This window comes from Anopheles gambiae, chromosome 3, assembly GCF_943734735.2.
Source record: "Anopheles gambiae chromosome 3, idAnoGambNW_F1_1, whole genome shotgun sequence".
Lineage (NCBI taxonomy): Eukaryota > Metazoa > Arthropoda > Insecta > Diptera > Culicidae > Anopheles > Anopheles gambiae.
In genome coordinates, this window is record NC_064602.1 from 94,114,767 (window position 1) to 94,129,135 (window position 14,369).

The 14,369-nt window shown below is 46.3% G+C and overlaps 3 protein-coding genes across 5 annotated transcripts in view; all 3 read right to left on the minus strand.

Annotated features, from left to right (window-relative positions):
• Positions 1-10,259, minus strand: part of LOC3291495 (putative transcription factor SOX-15) — a 52,734-nt gene extending 42,475 nt beyond the window's left edge. Inside the window, exon 1 of the mRNA XM_061653378.1 lies at positions 9,489-10,259. Coding sequence (XP_061509362.1) covers positions 9,489-9,538 — 50 coding nt within the window. The 5' untranslated portion in view covers positions 9,539-10,259. The remainder of the gene's footprint in view (positions 1-9,488) is intronic.
• Positions 10,260-10,637: 378 nt separating this feature from the next.
• Positions 10,638-12,445, minus strand: LOC3291492 (phenoloxidase-activating factor 1). Its single transcript, XM_061653420.1, has 4 exons — positions 12,030-12,445; positions 11,534-11,958; positions 11,190-11,464; positions 10,638-11,122 (listed from the first exon to the last, which is right to left on the minus strand). Exons 1-4 carry the CDS (start codon positions 12,303-12,305, stop codon positions 10,791-10,793), a joined length of 1,308 nt encoding a protein of 435 aa, XP_061509404.1. The 5' UTR covers positions 12,306-12,445; the 3' UTR covers positions 10,638-10,790.
• Positions 12,446-12,497: 52 nt separating this feature from the next.
• Positions 12,498-14,361, minus strand: LOC1267554 (CLIP domain-containing serine protease B15-like). 3 transcript variants are annotated; one of them, XM_061653417.1, is made up of 4 exons: positions 13,967-14,361; positions 13,371-13,903; positions 13,032-13,303; positions 12,498-12,948 (listed from the first exon to the last, which is right to left on the minus strand). In XM_061653417.1, exons 1-4 carry the CDS (start codon positions 14,207-14,209, stop codon positions 12,623-12,625), a joined length of 1,374 nt encoding a protein of 457 aa, XP_061509401.1. In that variant the 5' UTR covers positions 14,210-14,361; the 3' UTR covers positions 12,498-12,622. The 3 variants fall into 3 exon arrangements, with proteins under 3 accessions (XP_061509401.1, XP_061509403.1, XP_061509402.1); XM_061653419.1 differs by having other exon boundaries at positions 13,371-13,755; positions 13,967-14,350; XM_061653418.1 differs by having other exon boundaries at positions 13,963-14,350.
• Positions 14,362-14,369: the final 8 nt, after the last annotated feature.

Here is a 14,369-nt window from a genome sequence, read left to right on the forward strand (position 1 = left end):
GTGCTGTCGATCAGGTACGATAGAGAAAATACCTAAGCAACTATGCAAAGCGGACACACCGAGCGACAACAGCGTAGAGAACAGCACTTGCATAATGGGGGAAACAAGAGTGGAAGTCAACATTCTACCACGTACCGATCGTCGTACGTATATTATTGCCTTCGAGGTGTTGGAAGTTATCGCTGGTCTGATGATGATACCACGATGATGTTTGAGCCAACTTGTTGGAGTGTTTTTATCACCTCTCTCCCCCGTGTTTCGTATCGCTAACACACGGAGAGATTGATGGGTGTTGCCTCCGGTGGTGCCTTCTACGACTATCAGCAGCGTAGAAAAAATACGATAATGTGAGCAGATTTACATACACTTCAATCACAAAGGTGGCTTCCGATATTCCGTAGCCTTAGGTTGTTATTCATCATAAAGTCACAAATATCTTTGATTTTCAAATTTCAAGTTCACATGCACCTCGGTTCGCAAGTTGAAGAGTGTTTTTGTTATTATTTCTCCAATCATCTTATCGGCAAAACCCTTCCTCAGTCTATCCACACAACGAGCATGCTGAAGTGCTTTTCCACACTTCTTGTCACCAAAGAAATTACGGCCCCGTCTCGATCGCTCTTAATAAACCTTCTCGGGCTCGCCCATATCAGCTTCAATCCTCCGGCAATCGAGGGGATTTATTTTGAGCCAAGGATTAACCCTGCACTGCACTTCAATCGATTGGCAGCCCATTTGGACGTTGGAGTACCACCGCTGGGACCGGACGTCTAATCACGGTTCGGTCCTAAAATATCTCCGCACGCCACCTGCTGCCTAGAGGAGCTATCGAGTGCACGGGAATGATTTATGACCACACAAAACAGCCGGTGATGGTTTGCGAGGCGGCTGATAGTAGCGCCTCGTGGTACGATTACCTGATATCTGACGTCCGTGACGTCACAAGCATTACGTCCGGTCGGGTGACCAAGTCAAACTCGCCAAGGAATGTAAACAGCTCTTCCAAAGCGTCAAGAAGACACTGGCACCGAAAAATAAAGAACGAAAGGAAGGAGAGAACGAAACCTTAACGGTCACAAACAGATAAAGATCTCACTTCGGAATGTCATTTTATCGATGCGACACACGTGTTATCGGTGTCATTAAGCAATTGCGGCGGCAATTGCAACCGAATCCGATCGCATCGGACGATCTTGCCGATGCTGGAACGTTGAGAAGGCCATCAAAGCGAAAAGAGAAGCAATCGCTGTGGGGAATTTAAAAGGGAGGAAGCTCCAGAAATAGCGATCAATCATGCGATATTCCGAGAGTGAATGTGAAGCAGGAGGAAGAACGGAACAAAATACATGAAGGTATTTACTGGAGTTAAGTAGTGCAAAACATTCTTTATATGTGTTTTGTTTTACAGATCTTGCTACATTTTCTCTTATTTTACAGAAATTTAACGTAGCTTTAACACTGTTATAAATGCATAACACAAGTTTCAAAGATCACATTAAATGCTCCCTCCCAAAGATTCCAAAGTAGTTCTTTGGCTCACGCAAGTAAAGGGGTAGAAAAAGGCAGAGGAGCGTCACTTTTGAACGCCCGCTACCCCTTTTGGGCATGTCGTCATCCTCAAAGTGCCGTCAACCGGAACGGAAATGGTCAAAACCAAACCCACCCCGGGGTGCTATGCCAGCAGCACAGTCGAGCCCATTCGTGCGGAAGAGAGCCAAAGTACGAGTCATCGTGGTATGTAAAACAGGGGAGCAAACAGCTTGAAATGGGACCAAACTACTAGTGGAGCTAGTGGAAAGTGGTTGTAGGATGCTTCTTCTTGTATTGCACAACTACACGATACTTTGATTTTATATGTTCATGTAGTTCATACACAAGATAGGCAAAATTAATACAAATGAATCCTAAAGACGAATAAAGGATGAATAAACGAGTTTTTTGTAGCTCTCAATCAACACGCGCTCTAACCGAGTAGAACTAATAATAATGCATAATTTGCCCGTCCTTTAAGCTCACCCAGAATGGGAATAATTTTACAACAAGCGCAATCGAAATTTAGCTATATGCTTCCCCTACCATCATCATCATCATCATCAAACATGGAGTAATCTTCCCCGGGCGGGAAAGGGATGTGTCTGTGACGCATCGCTTCACCTTCAAAATGCCACTGCGCAACTCCCCTACGTCTCCGAGCGAATGAAGGAGACAATCTAATTTACGCCTACCTATAAATTGTCCAAAATAATAGCACCGAGCAAGAACATGAAACTAGAGCCTGCAAAAAAAGCAATAGGAAACATGTCACTTCATAAAAGACCGAAAAAGAAAAACAAGCCCCAAGCACAGGCGCGCCTCAACGGGCTGCTAAACTTCTGCCGACGAAATTGCTCCATTACCTGGGTTTTGAGCGTTTCGATGAGCCAAAATGTGAGGGTTTTTTTTGCTTGCCAAAGGGGTTGCACAGATCACGGTTCCCTTCCACGCGGGATTAAATTGAGTGAAACACTTTCAATTTTGTGTTTTTTCCTCTGCACATGTCAGCAAGCCAATGGCCTCCCGGTCCAACTACCAACTGGTAAAGGACAATTAATTTATACCGAACCCTCCGCAACAGCCGTCTACAATTTTCGACGAGACGGGCAGCAAAAAGAAGAAGAAAAAAAAGCGGGGACACTGTACTCATCTGCATGGCGGGTAATCACATCCAGCCCGGCGAGTCTGGTTTGCTCGTTAGAGTGACAGCCGAAGCGCGTCCTGCCTATTTTTGTGTTGGTGGCAAACAAGAAAACACAGGGTCGTCACCACCACGTCGGTGCTGTTTGGGTTCCCGCCTCCCCTCCCAGTAGCAGCCGGTATCCTTGTACTGTACGATGTAGCTGAACTCGAGCAAACACACGCAGCAATCATCTAACTATGAAGCGATTAGATTTGCCACGCAACTGTGACAAACTGCCGAAGCAGAGCTAATGCTCGCCCACACACACACACACAGCCACACAGCCACAGGCAGCCTCAGTAGAGGTAATCGTTTTAATAGTAAAAGTGAGAAAGTTTTACCACTTACCATCGGTAAGAGAGTGCAGTGTGTCGTTTCTGCGACGCATTTCAAGGGTAGCGACGGCCTTTTTTGAGAATGGTTGTGAAGTGAAAGTTTTGCGCAAAACCGTTTTGTCTTTAACCTGCACTAATGGGTGCATAATGGATGATGGTGGCGTTACTTAAGCTGGGGAGATGTGACGTGACTGGAGCTGGATGCATGTTAGATGCAGCCAATTTGAAGGTGAACTAAAGCACAATGCTGTGTGTATAGCAAACTTCTCCGAAGCGGATAACTTGTTAGTTGGCATAGCAACCTGTTGCTGATTGCTTGATCCTCAGTAGAATATTCTAAGCTATATTTCCAAAGATACTTGGTAGTTTGCAGGGTTTGTTACCTTCAAAATAGAAAATAGCCCCACAGTTTGAATGTGACGTTAAGGCCGGGCTACATTGATCGTACTCGCAAGCGTAATTTCGATTTTCACTAGCGCGTACGATCGAGTACGAGTACGATCAATGTAGCCCGGCCTTTAAGTCACATAACATTCATCACAAAAGCAAGGCAAGGCAATACGACATAATTTTACTCAGATTTGTGAAAAGATTCCATTATTCTGAGTTAGGGAGCAAGAAACTCTATACGTAACATGTGCAGACAACTCCATAGTAAAAAAGGACTTGTCAAACCAATCAAAAGGGCAATCATTAGCTGAAAATGACGAAAAATTTGCATATACTGCGAGTAAATTGAGTTTGGTCCTTCGAGCCGGATTATTGTTGCAATCCCTACAAAATCGCTTAAAGCACAATATTCTTTGCTTATTTCTTTCACTTTTTATTTAACATTACAGCATCCCAGCTGTACTTTCTACACTCACACATTCTTTCCCATTTCAGGTATTAGAATCACAGCTGCGGGCATTCCTTCCGTCGCCCAGAAACTCCCCTCTCAAGCAAGATAACCTTCGTTACGCATGATTTACTTATCTAGCGAGAAGCAATTTCAGCTTAAAATATCCTCCCCACCTCGCATTCCTGCCACTGCACACTATTAGAACGACAGCCACAATCGGGCGGCGGAATGCTCGACTACACATGTCACCTTCGGAGAGGGCAAAAAATAAAACTCCACGGGCCCGCGAAAGGCTTCCTCTCCCTGCTGCCATTCCGGTGGCAGTGACGTTATCGAGCGCCACCACCCGAGCAGCCGCGCGACGCATTGAAGGCGCATGTACTTTTAAAATACCGACAAGATTGACTACGCTTGCTCGCGGGTGTACACCCCTTTAAAGGGGTACTGCCTCGGTGGGGCCTAATCTCGTACGGCTCGCCGGGAGCTACTGAGAGCCAGCAGCCACACATGAGCGAGAGGAAGAAAAAAAAGGCAGGCAAAAGTTGGTATCCTTCCCACCCCACTCGTGACCGGTTGAGCATTTGGCTGATCAAAGAAAGCACTTAAGTTATTAAAATTATTATCAACGTCCTATAATCTTTGCTTCCTCCGTTCCGCATTGCATGCTGCATCGTCTTTCCCATCGCCTTCGAGGGTGTGTGTGTGTTTGCAAGGTGCGGGTTTTAGCTTCTTTTGGGATGCTGCCGTTTGCATCCTTTCTGATCGTACCTATTTGTGTGTTTTAGTTTTTTGCCTTTCTTGTCGTTGATTTTTTTTTTTGTTCTTCGCTCAAACCCTTCAGTTATTATCAGCCGTACAGGAGTACGTTGTCTTGTGTGTGTTTTTGTGCTTCTGCTAGGGTTTATTTTTTCTTTCGCTCTTTTCATACCCAATCTCGAGTGTTTTAAGCTTGTCTTACTTTGTGCACTTTACTGTACTGCAACTGGTTTTGCAACTTTTATCCCGCATTTTTTGCGTTCGGTTGGTTTTGTTTTTTTCATCTCCTGTTTTTATGTTTGTTTTCTATGCTTGTTGGTTAATGTGTTTACTTCTCTTCTTCTTCTTCTTCTTTTTTGTTTGCTTCTCTTTTATTCAATCATTTTTTGTTGCTGATCCTCCTCTTTAGTCACCTCTATTGGAGCGTTTTTATTGATGCTCTTTCACCGCGCGGCTGCTTTCTTCTTGTGCGAGCGCTCGCGCGTGTTTTGAGATACAGCGCTAATATCTAGTTTTGCGATCCAATTCAAATCCTTCGGAGGGTTTCGTGAGCGTTTGTGTGTGTATGTGTATGATGGTGCAAGTAGTTGGTGCATTTTTTTCTGTTCCTTTGCTCTTTCTTCATTCATTTATCCCTCAGTGTAGCTTCACTCACCTCTGACTCCCCCAATAGAGGAAGGAAAAAAGGGGGATATTGGTATAACAAACAGCTCGGCCGATCCGCGGAAGCCGCGAAACTTGTTGCCAAGATCGCGAAAGATCGCACCGCTTAGAGTTGGAGCGCTGGAGGAGTGGAACGGGTGGTCGCAAGTGACGACAACTGGACGCCCTTCGGATAAATGTTTCCCTCTCAATCTCACTCCCTCACTCTAGCTCGGCGGGAAGAGAAGGCTAAAGCGTAGCGAGAAAAAAAAAGCGTGCGCTTATCCAAATATGGACACGAGCTTACAACCTTCCCTTTAAAGCGCGGCAAACCGCGCATAAACACACAGACACACAGCGTTCGATAAGCTTAAAATCGTCGTCGTCGGCGGTGGCGGCAGTATTAAATCGGGCGTGCGTCTCTCGATCCCCTTTTTCGTTCCGTTTGCTTATCCCATCTCCAAAGTGTTCTTCACCAGCGTTCAATCGCGTCTTCTTTTTTTTTGCAACCTGAAATCGCGCTTATTCTGTGCAATTACTGGTTCACTTTATAAATTAAAAGCGAGCAAAATGAAATCTCGCGACGTGTGGGAATTTTTCGGTTCAATTCCTTGGCTGGCTTGGCTGGAGAATAGAAACTCGCGATGTTTTCTTTACTTATTAATTATTAGCGTGTGTGTTTTGTCGTTGATTTTTTGTATCATACGCTATCTGCTCCTCGGGAAGACGCACCCGGAGGGATAGCCAAAAAAGGGGCAACAATCATTGTATATGCAGAAGGAGAAAAATTAACAGGGACAGTAGGGGAAAAAAGGCGTAAAGAGCAAACTCTGGAAGTAAACGTGCGAATGGGATGCATCTTAATTAGCGTCACTCGCCAACAAACTCCGGCTGGTGGGGGTTCGTCTCTTGTTCCCCTTTTTTCCCTCTCTTAGCTCATCTTTTTCTGATTTGTTGCCTTTATTTATTTATTTCAACGTTTTCGTCGCATTGCAATGTTGTTGTTGTTCCACTTTCTCACTCATCGCTCATTGTATTTAATTTCGCCTTTGGGCTTTGGGTTGGTTGGCATTCTGACGCCGCTTTCTCAGCCGCTGCTAAACTTGCTAATTCATCAACCCAAGCAGCATATTTTAAACGTTTGTCAAAGGCCTCCCCCCCCCCCACACACTGACGGCAACTTTCTCCCCTTGTTTGTGGGGTTTTTAATTTTTGGCTTTTGGGGAGACCGATTATAAACGCCCGGTAATGAGTCTGTCAAACGAGGAGGAGGATGCTGAGTGCAAATTAAAATTCTATCAACTCTCTCTCTCTGATTCGCTGGTGCAATTTTGGGAAATAGTTATGATTTGCACAGCATATGAAATGGGTGGCGAAAGTGATTGCAGTGCATTTATTTAAAAAAAATTAGATCGTTTTGTGCTCAGACAAGCAAGAGTTGAAAGCTTTTTGTGGCACTCAAGTCCACTCTGTGCCTTCTACAAGCCTACCAACGCTCACATGCACTTCAGTGCGTCGTTTCAGTCCATCCACGATCGCAACCGCGATCGATTTGATGAATGAAACTTGTTCGAAATCAATCAATCAAAAGACCTGTGCTGTGCTGTGCTGTGATCGCTGACGCACTTGGTGTGGCACCGGAAATCGCCCATTTCGGCCGGACCACACCCACCCAACGATCAACGCGGATTCCTGCTGGCTTTGCCGTCGTACAACGGAGGGGTTTTTTGGGTGTTTTTTGGGTGTTCACACCCGAGAGCCCCAGAACGACATGGGCAACACAGAAAAAAAGCTGCCACAGCGCATCGTCTGCTCCGTCATTCTCGTCATCTGCATGCTACGGTGGGACGTGGCCCGGTCCAGAACATCAGACAAAAGGAGGAGCGGAATAAAGAAGAGGTGCCATTTGACGAAAGATCAAAGATCGGAGAGAAAATTTGTCAGGCGCGCACGTCTACGATCACTTTTTTTGGTTCGTACTGGTTCAGACGCAAATGCTCTTCTCAAGACGATCGGGGCCGATCGATCGAGCGTGGGTGTAAATTGCCGAGACCTTCGGGACACCGGGACACACAGGGGTCGCTCGTACAGCGCCACGCCACGAAACCTGTAATTCAAAAATTCGTGCCCAGCCACGGCAAGCGTCGCTCTTTGCAGTCTGGCATCGAACGGATCGATCGGTGTGCAGGGAGGATCGAGAGAAGCCAGGGTTAGGTTGGTGTTTTAACCCTTGGAGATCAATTTATAAATGGTAAGAGATGAATAAAATTCCCTCTTATCCTTTGATGATGTTGAAAGCAATTTTGAAGCAGATTTTAATGGTATGAAATACTAAATCTCTTTCCTTTTTTTGCTTATTTGTATTCATTTTTAAGCTCAAATTTTGAATTAAAAACACCTTGATGCATTGAAAATAAATTAAAAAGATGAAGGTACAAGTGGGCTAGTAAGGGTTCCCCACGGAAAGACCTTAAAGTTGTCTCCCCTCAAGGGTTCGTAATCACTTCCGCCGAGCCACTTCCCTTTGCTCGGGGCCGTAAAGTGTGATTGTCGCCGTGCTTGGTGATGCGCAACTAGCATCATCACATAACGCACACGCAGCTCGCACCGACCACCGATCCCTCTGGTGCCGGAAAAGGGGACCAGGGCGAAGCGTAGTGTAAGAAAATTATACAAATTATCTTTTATAAGCTCCAATGAAATGTTTGTTTTTGCTACGTTTCTCCTCTAACGCTGTGACGCTTCTTCTTGCTCCCTTTGCATCGCAGCTCCGTCATCTTCGCACTTCCGTCGAAGGATCGCGTAGCAAGATCGTTACCGTGCGCTTTTGACATACGTACACACACACACATACTGATCTGTATCCGTGACATGATGTAAATACAGCACATCATCATCATCATCCTCGACATCATCTTCCAAACGGCAAACGACGAAAACTGCATCCAAACCTACCGCCTGTTCGTGCAAATGCGCGTGCTCTCCACATCGTGATGTCACATGATTATCGCGCACCACACACACTTACACGCGTTATAGGATACTTTCGGAAAGGTAGGGAGTACGGGCCAGAGCTGAGGGGGGAAATTTGGATGCAAATTATACCCTACGGTTTAAAGTCTTAATTTGAGCATAAGCTCTGGTACGATCGAAGCTCTAACGAAAGTGCGCTCTGGTGCGGGGTTTTTTTATTTACATTTCCTTCACTCCTCAATGCTCAATCGTCTTCCTTCATCTGCAGGTTCGTCATCGCTCTTATGAAGGGGGAACCTTAGGAATCTTCTCTCCACCTCGTGCGAGCTTTATTGGTTTCCTTCTATTGCGTCTCGTTCGCAGCTTCGCGATAGGAACGAGGGCACACCACAAAAGGCACCAGCAACGCCGAGCGCATTTCGCAAGATAATTGAGATAATGCAGCCGAGCAATCTGCAGGAAGAACTTTGTTGCGCGCCTTGAACCAGAGACAGAGGCAGCGGTACAGAGGTTTGTGGGGTTTTTTGCTAGTTCTTGCCCGCTAGAAATGCCTCTGGGAAGCGTTCTACCCATTTGCGACACTAATTTTATGAACCATAATAGAGTGTCTGCCCGCTGGCTCGTTTAGTGGTCGTTATGGATCGTAAAAAAAGGTTTCACGGCACTTTCGAGATAGGAGGGCACGCGGTACTGTGCCGCTTTAAGCTGTGCCCGGGCAAATTGATATTCAAATACTAGGATGCAACGCAGCCACAACCTCTTTCCGTCGGCATTATTGCTATCATTTTTCCGCGCTCCAGCCGAGTAGTGCTCTCAAACCCTTGGAAAAAGGAACATTTAATTTCATCATCAACAACATTAGCACCGTCATGTAACAACTCCCCCCCACTCTCTCTGCCTCTTCGCCGTTTTTCCTCCCTGCACCATCGTCACTGCTGCCGCCGTAGTGTACCCCGGAAGTGCATCACAGCTTTGCGCGATTCGATCTGCGCGGTTGCATTTGCTCTACGCGTCACCACTCGCAAACACCGCGCGAAACAAAGCCGAACCAACCGAACGGAAACGAATTAACATTTTGCCGCACTGACGTACGGACAAGTGTCACCCTTTGACACGCTTTCGTCTTCGTTTGCGCAGTTGTGTGGATGATGCGTTTTTTTTATTGATTGCGTTTAAAATGTTGAACTTAAACTAAATTAGGTGAAACATTTCAACACACACTCACTTGTAATGGTTGTATCCGGCATCACCACCACGCTCACCGTCCGACTCCATCGTGCTGTGTAGGGTTTGTTGTGATTGTTTTCTGCCTTCTGAGTTCACGCAGTAGCCGTGGAAATTGGTTGCTATATATTCACGCACACACACTGCAGCACCACTTGGAAGGATTGTGTTACCGCAAAATTGCACTTCCGGTTTCACTATATTTCTTCTCACAAAAACATTCACTAACCACTTTCACCGATCCTTTAGATTTATATTATTTTGTAGTATATAAGAAACACACGCGTTTTGCATCAACTTCATAGGTTGATGTTGTATCACCTTAATTGTGTTGTTTTTTGGAAGTTTAAATTGCACTCTTAATACAACACACTTTTATGCACGTACATTCACACTGGTTTAGGATCTGTTCCCCACGCAACCCTTACACGCAGAGGGGAAAACCCACCCTTGATAGGTTCACTGGAAAAATTCCCTCAATTAAGTGATCTTCATTTTCCTTGTGTTTTTTTCTTCACATAATTAAATTTTCTTAAAGAAATTTTTCACTTCGATGCCACCCACACTGTGGTCTAGTTCGGCCAAACTCTTCCTAGGGATCCTCCACCACCGAAGGAACTAATCTCAATGATTCACACTGGCTGGCCGCAGACACGATTTACACGACGGGCGACGAACAACAAATAACAACGAGCGACGCAGCAGCAGAAAAGCGTGTGCGTTGCGTGCGCGAGCTGCTCCGTGAGTAACGAGTGAGTGAAGCGCCTCACCCAAAGGCGGACTGCGGTTTCCTGCCGCTTCCAAACGAGCGAGCAAAGAGAGCGGTTGTGCAACGTGCGAGCGAAAAGCGAGACGGATAGATCGGACCAGTGTTGTGCAATAGAGAGCAAGCCACTTGCGCACACCTGAGCTCACAGGTAAGCGGAGCTGCGTGCGCAAAGGAAAGAGCGATGGTAGCTCGCGAGAGCGAGAAAACAAGCGACCTAGAGCGAAGAGGAAAGGTATAGCTTGACGCTGTTCGAGTGGATGCGGAAAGGGATAAACTCGATATCACTGCCGACGGGTGTAGCGCTCTATCTCACAGTGCCGGATGGATGGTTTCTCCCTGTTGTTCGCCGCTTGGTTCACGTAAAAAGTAAATCACACCATGTTGTTTTGATTTCAGGTAACCGAAAATCAATGTTTGCTCGAGCTTTATTGTGCTATTTGGGAAAGATCAACATTTGAACTTGCGTTGATTTATCTTACTCTTCATGTCAATTATCTTTTACACTCCACACTAAATTTATGAATCTTTTTTCTTCTAACTCCCACCATCGATTCGCTTCAAATTGGTAAGAATCCAATTTTTGTACTCTGATACCCGCATCGACATACCGGCCTTGCCCGTGCTCATACCACATTTGGGACCGAAGCTGACCACACCGACCAAAAAGAATCGACCATCCTTCAACTGCAGTATCGGAGCACCCGAGTCACCTTGGCAAACGTCCTGGCCGGCTTGCACACCAACCGTACACATGACACTGAAGAGCATGGATGCGTTAAATCGTTGCCATTTTCTTAGCTGCTCGCCACATTCCTCCTGTTCGATTACATTGAGCGCCACGATTCGTTTAGAATCGCTCATTGTACCTAAAATATTGACAAAGAATCTTTATTATATCTCTGCCAAAATCCATTTTTTTTACATTTATTGTACCTTGTTGGTATTCACCCCAACCGAGCGAAAGCACTCGTGAGTCATTCGCTAAACTTTCGTCAAACAGATAGTCCAAAGGTAGACAGGCGGGTCTGACATCATCTGTGAATTGAACGGCTTCGTTAACCCTGATGAGTGCGATATCATTCAATCGGGCATGAGAGTTATAATCCTGATGGACGATCAGTTCTGCTGCCCGCCGTTCCTGGCACACACGATCGGCTAGACACTGAGCCAGCGTACTGATCAAGAACAGTCCGAAGTACAGTTTGATACTACGAAGGAACAGGAACAGGAATATCGTTAGGAAGTTCTTCGAACATCGAAATCCGTTCTTTACTTACTTTTCCAACTTCAAGTTGTGGACACAGTGTGCTGCGGTTAGGACGTACCGTTCGTGGATCAAGGTTCCCACACATCGTCCCTTGGTGGTGCTCTTCGGACGCTGAATCTCCAAGTAAACGGCCCACACGTGGATGTTATCATCGTCCTCAATGTCTGACCAGACGTTCCATGAAGGCCGCTGTTCACCACAACGTGCCGGCAACACATCCTTAAAGTGGTCCAAACGGATTGTGGTGCTTCTTGTACGCACGGTAGTAGGCGTCCGTCTTCTCGCCGTTGTGCTGCGTTGCGTAGTAACTCGCACACGAGTGGGTCTTCTCGTGGTCGCAATAGGCGTAGTGCTTGCTGCAGTGGTAGTAGTGGGTGCTACACCACTGTTCAGTGTACGTCTTGTTGGCGTTGATTGCGCGGATTCACAACAAACCTGAAATGATCAGAAACATTGCACATGACGTCACTGATACGACGCTCGTCTCCCTTCGGCAGCACACATACGATCGGGTCGGATGAGCTCTCATCACTTTCGCAGGCACGCAACACCGCCCTTATCTGTTGCGTTTCCCACGAATATAGCACATTTCGGGTCGTCAGCTCCACTATCTTGGAACACTCGCCAATACGGATGCACCGTCCGGAACTCCCATTCGCTAGAATGCACGCCTGATTCACTCGCCGCTGTCCGAAGGCAACACCAACCAAAAATAGCATCAGCCACCAAAACTTGGTTATGTGTACCATTTGTGACGTTTTTGGAAGGCTAGAGGGCACCATTCTCCATGCAACACAGTTCACGGTCACTGCTTCGATTAACAAGCTAGAGACGCTTCGTTCGGAATACTTCCGATCGATCGTGCCTTTAATGGCAAACTGGACGCTTATCTGGAGCAGCAGACAGCCGAGAAGCGCTCAGATTTACATCTGATGCTTGCTGAAACTACCACAATCGCGAGGAACCAAGACCACTTTGCAAGATCAGGAATATTTTTATTTACAAATAGACAATTCACCCATACTGACACGCACGGTCTACTGCACAAACTCATACCGGTCAAGCCCAACCATGCGCACCACGCATACTTCAGTCCTTCTTAAATCAGATGACGATTCATGTTGGTTAGAATCCAATTTTTGTATTCTGACACGCGCGTCGACATACCGGCGATGCCCGTGCCCATACCACATTTGGGACCGAAGCTGACCACACCGATCACAAAGTAGCGGTCGTTCCGGATCTGTACTATCGGTGCTCCTGAATCACCTTCGCAAACGTCTTGCCCGGCCAGCACACCGACCGTACACATGACGCTGGAGATCATAGAGATGTTAAATCGTTGCCACTTCTTGAGCTGTTCACCACATTCGTCCTCTTTGATTATTTCCAGCTGCACGATGCGTTTTGAATCGCTCATTGTACCTACAATGTGTATGAGTAATACAACAAAATGTGAAACTTTTCTAAAACACTTTTAAAATGAAACTTTCTCTTCCCTGTCGTACCTTGTTGGTATTCACCCCAACCGAGCGAAAGCACCCGTGGACTAGCCAAACTCTCGTCGAACAGATAGTTAAATGGTAGACAGGCGGGCTTGACGTCCTTGGTGAATTGAACGGCTTCGCTTACCCTGATGAGTGCGATATCATTCAATCGGGCATGAGAATTATAATTCTGATGAACGATCAGTTCTGCTGCCCGCCGTTCCTGGCATACACGATCGGCTAGACACTGCCCCAGCGTGCTGATCAAGAACAGTCCGAAGTACAGTTTGATACTGCGAAGGAAAAGACATTGCAATGAAAAGGAAATTCTTCGAAAATCCAAATCCGTTCTTTACTTACTTTTCCAACTTCAAGTTGTGGACACAGTGTGCTGCGGTTAGGACGTACCGTTCATGGATCAAGGTCCCTACACATCGTCCCTTGGTGGTGCTCTTGGAGCGCTGAATCTCTAAGTACACGGCCCACACGTGGACGTTCTCTTCGTCTTCCACTTCGGAATAGACGAGTGCCAAGGGCGATAACTCACCACAATGTGCCGGAAGCACATCCTTGAAGTGGTCCGAATGGATTGTGGAGCTGGATGTTTTCAAGTCAAATATTCCTCTTATTGCAAACTTAGCAGGCGTAGAATTAGGCGTAGTATCAGGCATAATAGAAGTTGTGAATCCTGCAGCATATGTCGGACTTATCGTCGTTGTGTCGCGATGCAAGGTAACTCGTCGCCCTGTTGTTGTGGTAGATGGATAAGAAGCCGTTGTACTACTAGTAGTAGTAGTTGTTGTTCTTGTAGTTGTTGAAGTAGCAGCAGTTGATGCTACTGCTTTATTTAATCTACGTCTAGTGGGTGTCGACTGCGCTGATTCACAACAAACCTGAAACGTTCGTTTCACATAACAACACAGACAAGACGTTGACTTCCTCCTCAACATACTTACAATTGGGTCGGATGAGCTCTCATCACTTTCGCAGGCACGCAACACCGCCCTTATCTGCTGCATTTCCCACGAATATAGCACATTTCGGGTCGTCAGCTCCGCTATCTTGGAACACTCGCCAATACGGATGCATTGTCCAGATCTTCCATTCGTTAGAATGCACGCCTGATTTATTCGTCGCTGTGCAAGCACAGCTTTAACTAGAAACACCACCAGCCACCAAAACATGACTGTATGTACCATTTGTGACGTTTTTGGAGAGCTAGAAAGCACCTCCCTCTATACTACACGGTTCACGGTCACTCCAGCGATCAAGAAACGACTACCACCGTAAGGGACTACGTCGAGAATGCTTCCGATCGATCGTGCCTTTAATCGCGAACTGAACGCTTATCTCGAGCAG